General features: G+C 36.4%; 1 protein-coding gene across 6 annotated transcripts in view; it reads right to left on the reverse strand.

The window, feature by feature from the left end:
* Positions 1-40: 40 nt before the first annotated feature.
* Positions 41-14,312, reverse strand: part of impdh1a (IMP (inosine 5'-monophosphate) dehydrogenase 1a) — a 33,434-nt gene continuing 19,162 nt past the window's right edge. Inside the window, exons 11-17 of one of the 6 annotated variants that reach the window (XR_007899816.1) lie at positions 13,336-13,479; positions 13,068-13,212; positions 12,714-12,857; positions 8,992-9,075; positions 7,110-7,126; positions 4,739-5,869; positions 3,726-3,792 (exon numbers count right to left, since the gene is read on the reverse strand). Coding sequence is in view for 5 of the 6 variants with exons in the window: in XM_051724716.1 (XP_051580676.1) it covers positions 3,695-3,792; positions 7,110-7,126; positions 8,992-9,075; positions 12,714-12,857; positions 13,068-13,212; positions 13,336-13,479 (632 nt within the window). In the remaining variant the exon portion in view is untranslated. Of the gene's footprint in view, positions 3,793-4,738; positions 5,870-7,109; positions 7,127-8,991; positions 9,076-12,713; positions 12,858-13,067; positions 13,213-13,335; positions 13,480-14,312 lie in introns of all 6 variants that reach the window. The other 5 variants (XM_051724716.1, XM_051724713.1, XM_051724712.1 and 2 more) reach the window with 5 other exon arrangements.

The raw sequence follows: 14,312 nt of genomic DNA on the forward strand, positions 1-14,312 counted from the left end.
GCGACCCAAAACATCATATCGAATCTTAATATGCTCAAAATATACCACAAGACTTTAGATGGCATTTGGTTTAAATGCACCTAACAATTATTCTAGAAAAAAAGTAGAAAGAGTCTACAATGGGCTTTTTATGCATCTTTTAGCAATAAAGCTAGCACTTATGAATGTTGTTTTATAATAAGAGGTTGGTTTTGGTGTTATAGAATCATTTGATACAGCGTGCTTCTCCTAAACACACATTTGGCAATGTTTATGATAGACATGACATTTTATTCTACACAACCAGATTGCAATGCAGTATCATTCCAGTGCAAACCCACTCCAGCTCTGTCACTTAGGTAACATTTAATTCTGGAATAAGACCTAGGTGTGCTGTTGAAACATACTGTAGACTTATGGAAAATAAGTCTATAGTAAAAGGCTGCATTAAGACAATAATAAAGAACTGAAAAACCCTTTCAAATGCTAAAACAATGCTAATCAGCAATTGTATGAATAGAAAATTTGTATTGACATTTAAATGCATTTTAAAAGTTACTAATATTTATTTAATTGACATCATGTCACCAAAACAATAGTTGATTAAAATATAGTCAATCTTCAACATATTAATCACACTGCACTGGTTTTGCTTCAGCACCCAGATTCTAATTTGGGTATCATGTTTGTAGCTTTGTTCATTTTCGAGGTTTTCAAGGATGGGGGTCACCTGCCCATGTTGGCATTTGCTTTGACTCCTGGTCTACCAAGCAACAGATGTTTTTTTTTTTTTTTGCTAAATACTGTGGAGTTTGATTGGATGCACAGCATTTGTCAACAATAAAACATATGGGAAGTAGGATTGGGTAATAATATCGATTTTCCGATGAACTGTGATCTTCATTTGAATGATCTCGATACCAATTCTTAAATCTTAAAGATCGATCTTTTACTATATGTGCAACTCTGTTAAATATGAGACCAAATCTCACGCTATGTGACAAAATGTCTGTGATAAGGCCACTGGCTGGTAAATGTTCGGATTTCACTCACCAGTGATTGAGAAGTATATTGGCCAAGAAGTTCAACATTGTTTCACCATGTGTTTAGAGTAAACGTATGGTTTCACTCTTTCTGTGTAACGTGTCCAAAGACAGTATCCATGTGTGACGCTCCTGTTCTACCCACTCCGTACGGGACTTGAATCAGCATCTCCGGCATGGGAGGCAGGTGCGCTAACAAGGAGGCTAAAGGCTATAGCCTCTAGCGTCAGTCGCTAGTGCACCCCTTGAGGTCAGGAGAGTGAGGTTTATACACATTGCACAGCTATCTATCAGCTGGCTCCCGTTACACATGCAATCAATTTGACATTTAATAACGTCTCTTTTAATATCCTTTCTGTCCTTTACAGTCAACTGATCAAAAATAACAAAGATAAACATTTAATTCTAATCACGAATAGCACGGATGCGCTAAGGAAGCCATTCGAGTCCTCTTTTGTTAATATGTGCTCATTTACAGATGCTCTTTACAGAAATGCCAGTTTTCTTAAAGAGACAGTACCGATTTTTAGCATGTGTTCTACAAATCAATGCAAATACTTGTAAATAGTATAAATTGTACATGAAAGAATCAACATGTAACAAAATATAATATATGCAATATATAATATTTATTGACGGAAGACATGGGTTTGTACACTTTTAAAAAGCTAAAATGTGACCTAAATGATGAAAAACAAATAAAAATGTAATTTGAAAAATTAATATTTTCGCAATGTACCTAGTTAAAAGTTCCCCTGTATAATTAACCCCTGTATAATTCTCCTTGCTTTTAAACGTTAATAAGCCCATTTATTTAGCTATTTTAACTACAGTATGTAAGGCATAATGATCACTCAGTCGGTTGTTATCGAAAAATAAACCCCGACAAGGTGGTCAGGACTGAAACGCGAAGCGGAGGGGTCTTACTCAACCTCCGGTTAGCGTCAGAGTTCTGTCGGTGTTTATTTTGTGAAAATGACCATCTGACTGCTCATTATCCTGCTTATTACAACACTACTTGCAAAATAAATAAATAACTGCACATGAAATATTGACTTGAGTTGAAATTATTGTATTAGCTTAAGGGCCAGACCTAGGGTGGTGCTGGGGAGGGCTTCCAGCACATTTTGTTAGGGTTAGGGTTAGCGCCATGAAGATATAATTAGATCTTTGATTTACTTGCAAAGCAAAGATCTAATTGTATCGTTATGGCGCTTACGCTAACAAAATGCACTGGATAGTAAGACATGCATACAGTGCCCCTAACCTTACCCTAACTTTGTGTGGAAGTGCGGCCCCTTTTTGGAGTTGGCCCAGCCCCCTTATGGAGTAACCCCACCCCCTGTATAGATACCACGCCCCCTTTTGGAGTCTACATATAAATATATTTTAAATAATTAAGCAAGGTATTAATCTTGTCAGAGGCAGAAACTAGAGCTATGGGAACAAAAGAAGAAACATAGTGTATCAAACTGATGATTTATTCTATAATCTCTGTTATATCCGGAACGAAAACAAAGTTGTAAGCATCACTGTACGATCTATAACTTTTACAGCAAAGTCTTTTTTTGACCTTGTAAAGTCTCACTCACTTTTATACTGTAAAATGTTAATGTACATGTCAATGCTTCTAAGCTGTTAAATAATGCAAGTGTGTAAAACTATGAAAAATAAACGTGATCAGTGAGCGTCTCTAATGTCTACACACTTCATCGGCCCTTCTAAGGTGTGTAAATACTACAGTATCCCTGATTTTAAGGCTGATACTCATAGTATGGTCCATAAAAGAGCATCATTCTAATGTAAGCGGACTAACTGGACACAATAAAAAACACTGAGACATAAGAAGCCGGTCAACCTGAAAAACCAATGCATTTCTTCAAAGGAATACAATAGAATTGAACTCATAACACTCTAATGGTATGTTATACCATGTATACCTCATATACAATGATTACTGGTCACAGAAGTTATTATTGCTAATACACCAAACAGACAAGTCCAATTAGAAAGATTTCAAAGGGACAGTCCACCCAAAAATAAATATCTCCTTTTGTGTTTCACAGAGGAAAGTCAAAGGATGTCAAAAATGGTTTGGAACAATATGACAGAATTTTTATTTTTGGCTGAAATATCCCTTTAACCAGACAGTTTGACAAAGTGGCTCACATCAAAAACATACCCTGTATATCAGATATCAGAAAGTCTAAGACATACACACTTAGACCACGTCCACACTAATATGTTTTTGTTCAAAAAAGAAATTAATTTTGCTACATTTATGCCTCTCATCCACAGTAGAATGGTGTTTTCCTCCTACGAAAATGAAGACTTTTGAAAATGCACTCCATTGCTGCATACTTTGGAAAATGATGTTGTTGGGAAACTGAAAGAAACTGATTAGTGTGGAAGCGGCCTTAGACACACACACAATGTAATACATTCATAAAGGATTTTTAAAATAGATCTGAAAATTAAATGTGTACGGATCTCTCTACTGCCACATTTAATTTCTCAAAGGGAAGCCCGAACATTACCGAAACAGTTAGGAGAATTGAAACAATCAGTCCGTTGTCAGTAGTACATTAAGTCCTAGGTGTATATGTTTGTTCCCAGTGTGAAGGATCACGTGCTTCTGCTGTCTGTTACTGCAAATCCGACATTGTTGGGATTTAGCAGCTGTGTTTCATGACAGCTGGTGATGGGACGTTGGGTCCGGCTCTCATCTGCCCCCTGCTTCCTGGCTCAGTATAACCATTTCTCATAACTGCTGGGAACAGAAAATAAACAGCACATCAAACAAACCTCATGAAGCATGTTTTCAACATACATAGATATCACTGGACAATTCAAACTGGTCAGATTAACAGTCCAAATGGACCTTCTAAGTCTCATCCACCATGATTACTGTTGGTAGGTCTGACAAGCAACTTACTAAAATGTGTTCTGCAGTGGTCAAACATGGAAAGGGAAGTGATTGGATTAGGAGAATAAGCTCAGGAGTTATTAAATACCATCTAGATCAACCGTGGGTTTTCAGTGGGACTGTGTAACTGTGTTTACATGCAAACCAATATGCAGATAACAACCAAAAATCTGTTTATTCAAAAAAATCTGACAATGCAAGAAAACCTAAAAATCTACCTGTGCCAGTTGGTTTTCGCTTAATCCGTTTATGACCTTACCCCGAAAAAGGAATGCCATTAAATGCATTTACATGACCACACACATTGTTGGATTAGTGATTAGTGGATTAGTGATTAGTGAGATCAGTGTAAGAACATGCTATTGCAAGCCCTTTAAACATTTAATCACATGCAGGACATGAATTATATATCTACAATTACATTTTCACAAGATAAAATACTAATTCTTGATATCAGGAACTACTACTAATAAAACATTCAAATTTTTTATAGCAATAATTACATTGTTACTAGTGCAAATGTCCATTCCTAATATCAATGATTGAATTACAACTAGTAAAAGCTGTAATTTCTGTTATATGTAACTGCATTTTCGCTAGTAGAATTTCAATGATCTGTCATGCAATAACAGATATCTATAATTAATCTTACTAGTTAAAATTCCAAATACACATATCAGTTATGTACTTCATTCTAGTAAAAATTAGAATTTTTAATATCAGTAATTATATTGTTACTAGTGCAAATGTCCATTCATGATACACTATATTGCCAAAAGTATTCGCTCACCCATCCAAATAATTGAATTCAGGTGTTCCAATCACTTCCATGGCCACAGGTGTATAAAATGAAGCACCTAGGCATGCAGACTGCTTCTACAAACATTTGTGAAAGAATGGGCCGCTCTCAGGAGCTCAGTGAATTCCAGCGTGGTACTGTGATAGGATGCCACCTGTGCAACAAGTCCAGTCGTGAAATTTCCTCATTACTAAATATTCCACAGTCAACTGTCAGTGGTATTATAACAAAGTGGAAGTGATTGGGAATGACAGCAACTCAGCCACGAAGTGGTAGGCCACGTAAAATGACAGAGCGGGGTCAGCGGATGCTGAGGCGCATATTGCGCAGAGGTCACCAACTTTCAATCGCTACAGACCTCCAAAGTTCATGTGGCCTTCAGATTAGCTCAAGAACAGTGCGTAGAGAGCTTCATGGAATGGGTTTCCATGGCCAAGCAGCTGCATCCAAGCCATACATCACCAAGTGCAATGCAAAGCGTCGGATGCAGTGGTGTAAAGCACGCCACCACTGGACTCTAGAGCAGTGGAGACGCGTTCTCTGGAGTGACGACTCACGCTTCTCCATCTGGCAATCTGATGGATGAGTCTGGGTTTGGCGGTTGCCAGGAGAACGGTACTTGTCTGACTGCATTGTGCCAACTGTGAAGTTTGGTGGAGGGGGATTATGGTGTGGGGTTGTTTTTCAGGAGCTGGGCTTGGCCCCTTAGTTCCAGTGAAAGGAACTCTGAATGCTTCAGCATACCAAGAGATTTTGGACAATTCCATGCTCCCAACTTTGTGGGAACAGTTTGGGGATGGCCCCTTCCTGTTCCAGCATGACTGCGCACCAGTGCACAAAGCAAGGTCCATAAAGACATGGATGAGCGAGTTTGGTGTGGAAGAACTTGACTGGCCTGCACAGAGTTCTGACCTCAACCCGATAGAGCACCTTTGGGATGAATTAGAGCGAAGACTGCAAGCCAGGCCTTCTCGTCCAACATCAGTGTCTGACCTCACAAATGCGCTTCTGGAAGAATGGTCAAAAATTCCCATAAACACACTCCTAAACCTTGTGGAAAGCCTTCCCAGAAGAGTTGAAGCTGTTATAGCGGCAAAGGGTGGGCCGACGTCATATTAAACCCTATGGATTAAGAATGGGATGTCACTTAAGTTCATATGCGTCTAAAGGCAGATGAGCGAATACTTCTGGCAATATAGTGTATCAGAGATTGAATTACAGCTAGTAAAAATATTTTTTATATCAGTAATTAGTTTTGCACTAGTAAAAATTACAGATATCTATAATGTTATTGTAACTAAGAAAGCCATGTAAGATATCTTTAATTACTCTTCAATTGATTGATATCTGAAATGTCAGATCTAACATGTTGAAATACATTTACAGTTATCAAAAATAATTAATAAAGTAAAAATTGTTGATATCATGAATGGACATTTGCACTAGTAACAATGTAATTATTGATAATAAAAAAATATATATATTTTTTACTAGGAAGGTCATAGCTGATATTTGTATTTCGAATGTATTTGCAAGAAATTAATTTATAGATAACTGTAATTGAACTTTGAAGGGGAGTGAACTGTGAAACCATTGTGAAATTTTACTAGTAAAAATGCAGTTACAGATATCACTGTTTTTTTTAACCATGAATTTCCAGCAAAATAACTATATTGCAGTGTTGGGTGTAATACAATTAAAAGTAATTAGATACTGTAATCTAATTACTGTTTTAGTAAAAAATAAAGTAGTGTAATGCATTACATTTTAAATTCTTGTACTCAGATTACAGTTTCTTACTTATTATGGTGTTATGCTTTTTTCTAATACATAATTTATGTAGAATACATGAATTATGGGCCCGTAACGATTCATTGTGGAGATTCTGAGAGTATGACAATGAACAAGAAAGAAATAAAGACATTATTTGAATTATTTGAGCAGAAAAGTGTTTAAGAAAGTAATTAGTAAAGTGATTACTTTTCAATTAAGTCATTAGTAAAGTAATCTGATTGCAATTTTAGATAAATAATTAGTAATTCGTAGTGGATTACAGTTTTGAAGTAACTTACCCAACACTGCTATATTGTGATTATTTTATGAATTGTGAATTAAAAATTGCTCTTGTATAAAAATGTAAAAATTACATAAAGTGTCAGAGACAGTGTTGTGAGTATACAACTATGACAGGACACTGGGATAGTGGAAACTGGGCAGGTCTACACAAGAAAAAGAGTAACCTAAAGTAGTTAAGGAATGCCAGTGCCAACTAATGTGCCCAGACCTTACCACTGTTTACAACATAATCCCCTCCACCAGAACTCAAAGGTTATTATAAAAGACATGAGGGCTGTGTACTTACATGGCACAAAAGAATATCTATGATGACAGCATAAGAGAAAGGAAGAGAAGACAGTATCACATGTAAACATTACTTTTCCATGACAAGGTATGAAGGGATGCACTGGGGTTTTCTGGGGATCACTTACAGGTGCATCTCAATAAATTAGAATGTCGTGGAAAAGTTCATTTATTTCAGTAATTCAACTCAAATTGTGAAACTTGTGTATTAAATAAATTCAATGCACACAGACTGAAGTAGTTTAAGTCTTTGGTTCTTTTAATTGTGATGATTTTGTCTCACATTTAACAAAAACCCACCAATTCACTATCTCAAAAAATTAGAATACATCATAAGACCAATAAAAAAAACATGTTTAGTGAATTGTTGGCCTTCTGGAAAGTATGTTCATTTACTGTATATGTACTCAATACTTGGTAGGGGCTCCTTTTGCTTTAATTACTGCCTCAATTCGGCGTGGCATGGAGGTGATCAGTTTGTGGCACTGCTGAGGTGGTATGGAAGCCCAGGTTTCTTTGACAGTGGCTTTCAGCTCATCTGCATTTTTTGGTCTCTTGTTTCTCATTTTCCTCTTGACAATACCCCATAGATTCTCTATGGGGTTCAGGTCTGGTGAGTTTGCTGGCCAGTCAAGCACACCAACACCATGGTCATTTAACCAACTTTTGGTGCTTTTGGCAGTGTGGGCAGGTGCCAAATCCTGCTGGAAAATGAAATCAGCATCTTTAAAAAGCTGGTCAGCAGAAGGAAGCATGAAGTGCTCCAAAATTTCTTGGTAAACGGGTGCAGTGACTTTGGTTTTCAAAAAACACAATGGACCAACACCAGCAGATGACATTGCACCCCAAATCATCACAGACTGTGGAAACTTAACACTGGACTTCAAGCAACTTGGGCTATGAGCTTCTCCACCCTTCCTCCAGACTCTAGGACCTTGGTTTCCAAATGAAATACAAAACTTGCTCTCATCTGAAAAGAGGACTTTGGACCACTGGGCAACAGTCCAGTTCTTCTTCTCCTTAGCCCAGGTAAGACGCCTCTGACGTTGTCTGTGGTTCAGGAGTGGCTTAACAAGAGGAATACGACAACTGTAGCCAAATTCCTTGACATGTCTGTGTGTGGTGGCTCTTGATGCCTTGACCCCAGCCTCAGTCCATTCCTTGTGAAGTTCACCCAAATTCTTGAATCGATTTTGCTTGACAATCATAAGGCTGCGGTTCTCTCGGTTGGTTGTGCATCTTTTTCTTCCACACTTTTTCCTTCCACTCAACTTTCTGTTAACATGCTTGGATACAGCACTCTGTGAACAGCCAGCTTCTTTGGCAATGAATGTTTGTGGCTTACCCTCCTTGTGAAGGGTGTCAATGATTGTCTTCTGGACAACTGTCAGATCAGCAGTCTTCCCCATGATTGTGTAGCCTAGTGAACCAAACTGAGAGACCATTCTGAAAGCTCAGGAAACCTTTGCAGGTGTTTTGAGTTGATTAGCTGATTGGCATGTCACCATATTCTAATTTGTTGAGATAGTGAATTGGTGGGTTTTTGTTAAATGTGAGCCAAAATCATCACAATTAAAAGAACCAAAGACTTAAACTACTTCAGTCTGTGTGCACTGAATTTATTTAATACACGAGTTTCACAATTTGAGTTGAATTACTGAAATAAATGAACTTTTCCACGACATTCTAATTTATTGAGATGCACCTGTAGAAAAACAAAGAGGGCATTGCTGTGATTCTAACCGCTCCACTTTAGTTGATTGTTTTTATGTGAATGAAAAATGTGGACATGTGTTTACATCTTAAAGAGGGCTGTAAGGGAACAGACACAAACATGACACATCAAGTGGGTGGAGTTAAATCAGAAGTGGGCGGAGACTTACGAATGTAATCCATGAACTCCACCCTCAACCTGAGCAGACATGGTCCTCTTCTCGAACTTCAGCTCTCCGGAGTACATCATCGATCTATACATAACGCAGACTGTGAGACTCATACAGATGCACGCCAACACACAGACAAACCCTGACAGATTTATGCATCTTTTTTTTATTATATATGGCAATAGCCTTTAGTTTTCATATTACTGAGGAAAGCAATGCACTATTAAAATAAATCAATTGATTGGGAAAATAAATAAAGCATAAGAGCAACCAAAGACACAGATTTGCTAATTTCTATTGCTAGTCATGTGATATTTTTAATTTAGGCAAAAGGGATGTTCTCATTCTAGAGAGCATTGTATAAAAATGAATGAATTAATTAAAATTAGTACAGTGCAAGATGAGTCATCAATATTTTTTAGCGGTTTGCCTGAATAGTCAGACTGTAAATTATAGATGCGTTTATCTGCTTAAAGTTAAGACATTTTTAGAAGTACATCAGCATACATGGGTGTTTCTTTAACCACAGGCAATTTATTTTCCATGGGGTTAAATTTTATTAAAACGAAAACACTTTTTTTCATTATTATTGCAAAAATTATTACGTTTAAAACTATGATCATCAAAACAAATAAAATAAACATAAATCATTTCAATATTTATTGTGTGAAAATTATTTCTATACATTTTTCACAAATTACAACTGCCCACAATCATTTTCACCACACTAAACAGCTTTTTCAAAAGTTATTGTACTTGTTAACCAAGTGGACAAAAGTGTCAGTGAAGAAGACCATGCTTGAGATGAAACATGAGACAAGTGACGAAAACACAGAAAAATCAAGAGAAATATCACTTTTTTATTTTGGCCGTCATTTTCAATAAAGCTGTAATGCTTGTGAGAATATTATTTAATTGTGTGTATTTAGTATGCATGAAATTTAGGCTAATTTCAGAGCAAGATAAAGGAGTCGACCATTTTATTTTAAAAATGTTATTTCCATCAGCGTAATTTCCACCAAAAATGACATAAACCTCCGATTTGAAATTTGGCTCACGATTAATTGTCAAACAAATAATTGCGATTATGCTGATTAATTGTCTGTTTTAGGGCTATGATGATTAATTGTCTCTTTAAAGGCTTTCACGATTAATCGTCAAACAAATAATTGCGATTATGCCGATTAATTGTCTGTTTTAGGGCTATGCCGATTAATTGTCTCTTTAAAGGCTTTCACGATTAATCGTCAAACAAATAATTGCGATTATGCCGATTAATTGTCTGTTTTAGGGCTATGACGATTAATTGTCTCTTTAAAGGCTTTCACGATTAATCGTCAAACACATAATTGCAATTATGCCGATTAATTGTCTGTTTTAGGGCTATGACAATTAATTGTCTCTTAATTGTCTGTTTTAGGGCTATGCCGATTAATTGCCTCTTTAAAGGCATTCGCGATTAATTGCGATTATGCCAATTAATTGTCTGTTTTAGGGCTATGACAATTAATTGTCTCTTTAAAGTCTTTCACGATTAATTGTCATATAAATTGTCATATTTATTTTAGGTGCATGTGTGCATACACCTTAAGAAGTCGTTTTACATATTTAACTTCACATATATAAATCAAATAATGAAATAGGTATATGTGATTTCCTTTTAAGGCTTTAAAACTATATGAATAACATGAAAAATAATGTTTTAAATATCAAAATACTTAAAATATGTCTCTCTTTTTGGTCAGTCTTTAGTTTTGGTCAATTTTACATTTACACTGTTGTTTTTGGAACTCATTAAAAATATACATTTTAATAAAAAAACATAAAATAATATTTATATAATTTTTACTTTATATAATATTATTTTATATTATATTATGCAATTGTAAATATTTATATCATAATTTCTTCAGTTTCACACATTATTTTAATGCTCTTTGATTAAACCCATGAGCCCTTGTTTCTCATGAAGCAAAACCTTTGAGATTTCATTTCATAATTTTATCACTCAACAGAAATAAAGTAAGCGTGTCTCATGCTCTGTGTCATTGTGTGTCATTAACACTGTGCAGTGCCGGCCCTGCCTAATAGGCGACATAAGCATCTGCATAGGGCCCCTGCGACCACCAGGGGTCTCCCTGACACTGGTTCAGTATAGGCAAATAATTATTTGCACCAAGTGTAAATGGCGCTGGTCACACTGCCCGGGTATATGCATGCCAATAGTTGGATAGAACCTGTAAAATCTACGAAAACATATTATATAATCATCAAAGAAAAGCATAAAGATATATATAAATTCGACTCCTGTTTCCTTCAGAAGTGGTGTGGCGACATTAGTATGACAGGTGGGCTACTGGGATTCAAATCCACCTTTTGGCAATTTCATTCTTCTCCCCATAATCATCCCATGTAAGTTAAGATAGAGTGGCTGTACACCATCTAAGATTTTTCTATTTTAAATAAAAATAAACACAAAATGTGTAAGTAAAATGTCTAAGGGGAGTGTGATATAACTGAAAGTAAACACGATGTCCTCACGGAGATCAGGGGACTTACTAAACGTTGGGCAGTGCAAAGAAGAGTTTGGTTTAGGTAGGACGTATGGGTGGGGCATGCTTCAGCGGCTTGGCATCTCACAGGCCAGCGGAGAGCGAGGGTCATTATGTGTGCAAGGGGAATGGAATGAATATGTTGTTATATTATACACTGTTTTAGTATTCACTATAATACACTGCTGTGCAAATCGTGTCTGCCACAATTTACACCAGGGTGCAAACAGCAATGCCCCTATTCTCAATAAGAGTAAATAGCATCTGCCTTAACTTAATTTGGTAATTCTTACTTATTTGTTTGCACAGTCTTGGAATTTCATTCAAGTTAATTATTAATTCATGCATGTGATTGTTGTGTTTGGCTTGTTTAAAAAATTATATTCTTTCATTTTTTTCTTGTTTGTTTGCATAGTTTAAGCTTGCTTAGTTATTGATGTTGGGTGTGTTTGGTTAGGTGTACCAGTAGGCATGGGGGCCCCATTTTGGAAATCTGCATAGGGCCCCCAAAATGAACCTGTTATGACCGGGAACATTTGCTATTACACGATTGATTAAAGTGAAACCGGAGCGCTTTGTGTTCACTGTCAAAGTTTATATTTGTACGTTTATATTTTCGTGGGAGTTTGGCACAAGCTTGTGCCGACAGCGCGCACATCAAAGTGCTTGAGAAACGCTTCACGTGATCTTCCGGACATGAGCTGAACTGGTTGACGTCCGTGGCGCTGCTCAGTGACACTCGGAGTTTAACTGAATGACACACATTTATATATTCATTTAAAATTCCCTTATTTGGGCATTAAAATGTGATTGGAATTGAAGTGCACATTAATCGCAATCACAACAGGCAGGGCCGTAGCAAGGTAATCTGGGCCCCCTGACTGTATATTGCTCTGGGGCCTTTTCCAATTAAAAAATACACTGTTGGACATTGTTATTAGACAAATTAAATAAACTACTGAGAGTGTGAACATTTTTAATGAGACTTTCTAGAAATCCACAGTGCTAAAAGTGCCAGAAGTTTAAGAAACACTCATATATTGCCTCCAAGCTAACATACATGGACAGAAAGCCACAAAACTCCAATTTACATAAAAAAGTATTTTAAACTTGCTTTAGCTATATTTTCAATTTGGTCAGACAGGCTATAAGGCAAAGTCACACTCTTACCGCAGAATGGACAGGCTTTTTGCACCGATATCCTGACAGCCGTGTTGAATTCCAGCGATGAGGTACGGGGCAAACTTGTGAATTGAGCCTTTATCTTGAACTGAGCCAGAGACTCCCTGAGCTACCTTCACTTTATCACCTTCACTGTAAAACACAAACACAACCTGCATTAATGTCCTGCATGCAAGGTAAACGATTTACAGTAAAAAAAATAAAAATAAAAATTCAGCTTTAAACATTAGCCATTCGGAATATACTATATTGCTCTTCACTAGAAAAGTATATCATTTTAACAGATATTATATAGTAGATGTATAAACATCTTTATTTATGTACTCATGCAATAGGGTTTACCTAAAGTAACGTTTCTGGCTGCTGTTGTTTTTCTCCATCGCATCTAAAGAGCCCATGCCACGATACTTCTTTAGTCGTACGCCATCCGAGAAAAAATATTCACCTGGTGCTTCAGTGGTTGCCGCTAGCAATGATCCCATCATCACTACAACAACACAGGCAGAAGTCGGGTATTAACAGTAAAATTCAGGCAAACAAGTCCCAGCCATTAATAACAATGATTGTTCAGGCAAATCACTCAGATACCAAAAAACACACTAACACACACCTGTGGATGCTCCCAGGGCAAGGGCTTTAACCACGTGCCCAACTGTCTGGATTCCACCGTCTGCAATTACTGGAACCCCGAAACGCCGGGCATATTCAGCCACCTTATACACAGAGGTGCCCTGCGGTCTCCCACACGCCATCACTAATGATACACACAATTTACATACAGGGGTAGTTGATGAATAATGTGTCCATGGACGTTTTTATCAACATGAGGAATTTTGTTTAAAATAGCTGGGTGGTTCTTCAACTTCAGGCACTTTTATCACTGTGGACTTCTAGAAAGTAAAGTCTCCTTAAAACATTTTTAACACTCTAGATTATTTAATTAGTCTACTAACAATGTGCAACAGTGTATGTACATGCATCACTAGAGATTTAAGTCATTTTTCTCATGAAATGGAGATAGAAATCATTTTCACACAATAAATATTGAAATGGTTTATGTTGATTTCACTCTTTGTTTAGATGATCATAGTTTTATACATGTAATAGTTTGTGTTTTAATAATGGATTTTCATAGTTTAATATTGAAAGTCTGGGTCTGGGACAAGACTAAAACAGTTAAATCTTAATATAAAAGGCATTTGAAAAGTACCAAAGATAAATGAAGAAGGCCTGGTGAAACGTTTGCAATTCAGTTTTAATGTGACCTTCGTAAAACAAAAAGAAAAAAGCTGCAATTTTTTGCAATTATATTGCCTGAAATTAAAGAAAGACATATATATTAATTTAATGACACTTTTGCCTTCACTAGTTGCACAGTGCACATATTTTATTTACTCTCTCAATTAACATGAGGTCATAAAGTTTGCATGCACAATAATTATAAAAGAATTAGCATCATGCTGATAAACTATAGATAATGTACTTCATGTCGAAAATGAAGTGTGTTGTTGTACTATTTTCTTAAATTCAAATAATGATATTAATAACTATAGACTAACCCTTACACAAACCTAATCTTACCCCTAA

The sequence above is a fragment of the Myxocyprinus asiaticus genome, chromosome 18 (assembly GCF_019703515.2).
Source record: "Myxocyprinus asiaticus isolate MX2 ecotype Aquarium Trade chromosome 18, UBuf_Myxa_2, whole genome shotgun sequence".
In the NCBI taxonomy this organism is placed as follows: Eukaryota; Metazoa; Chordata; class Actinopteri; order Cypriniformes; family Catostomidae; genus Myxocyprinus; species Myxocyprinus asiaticus.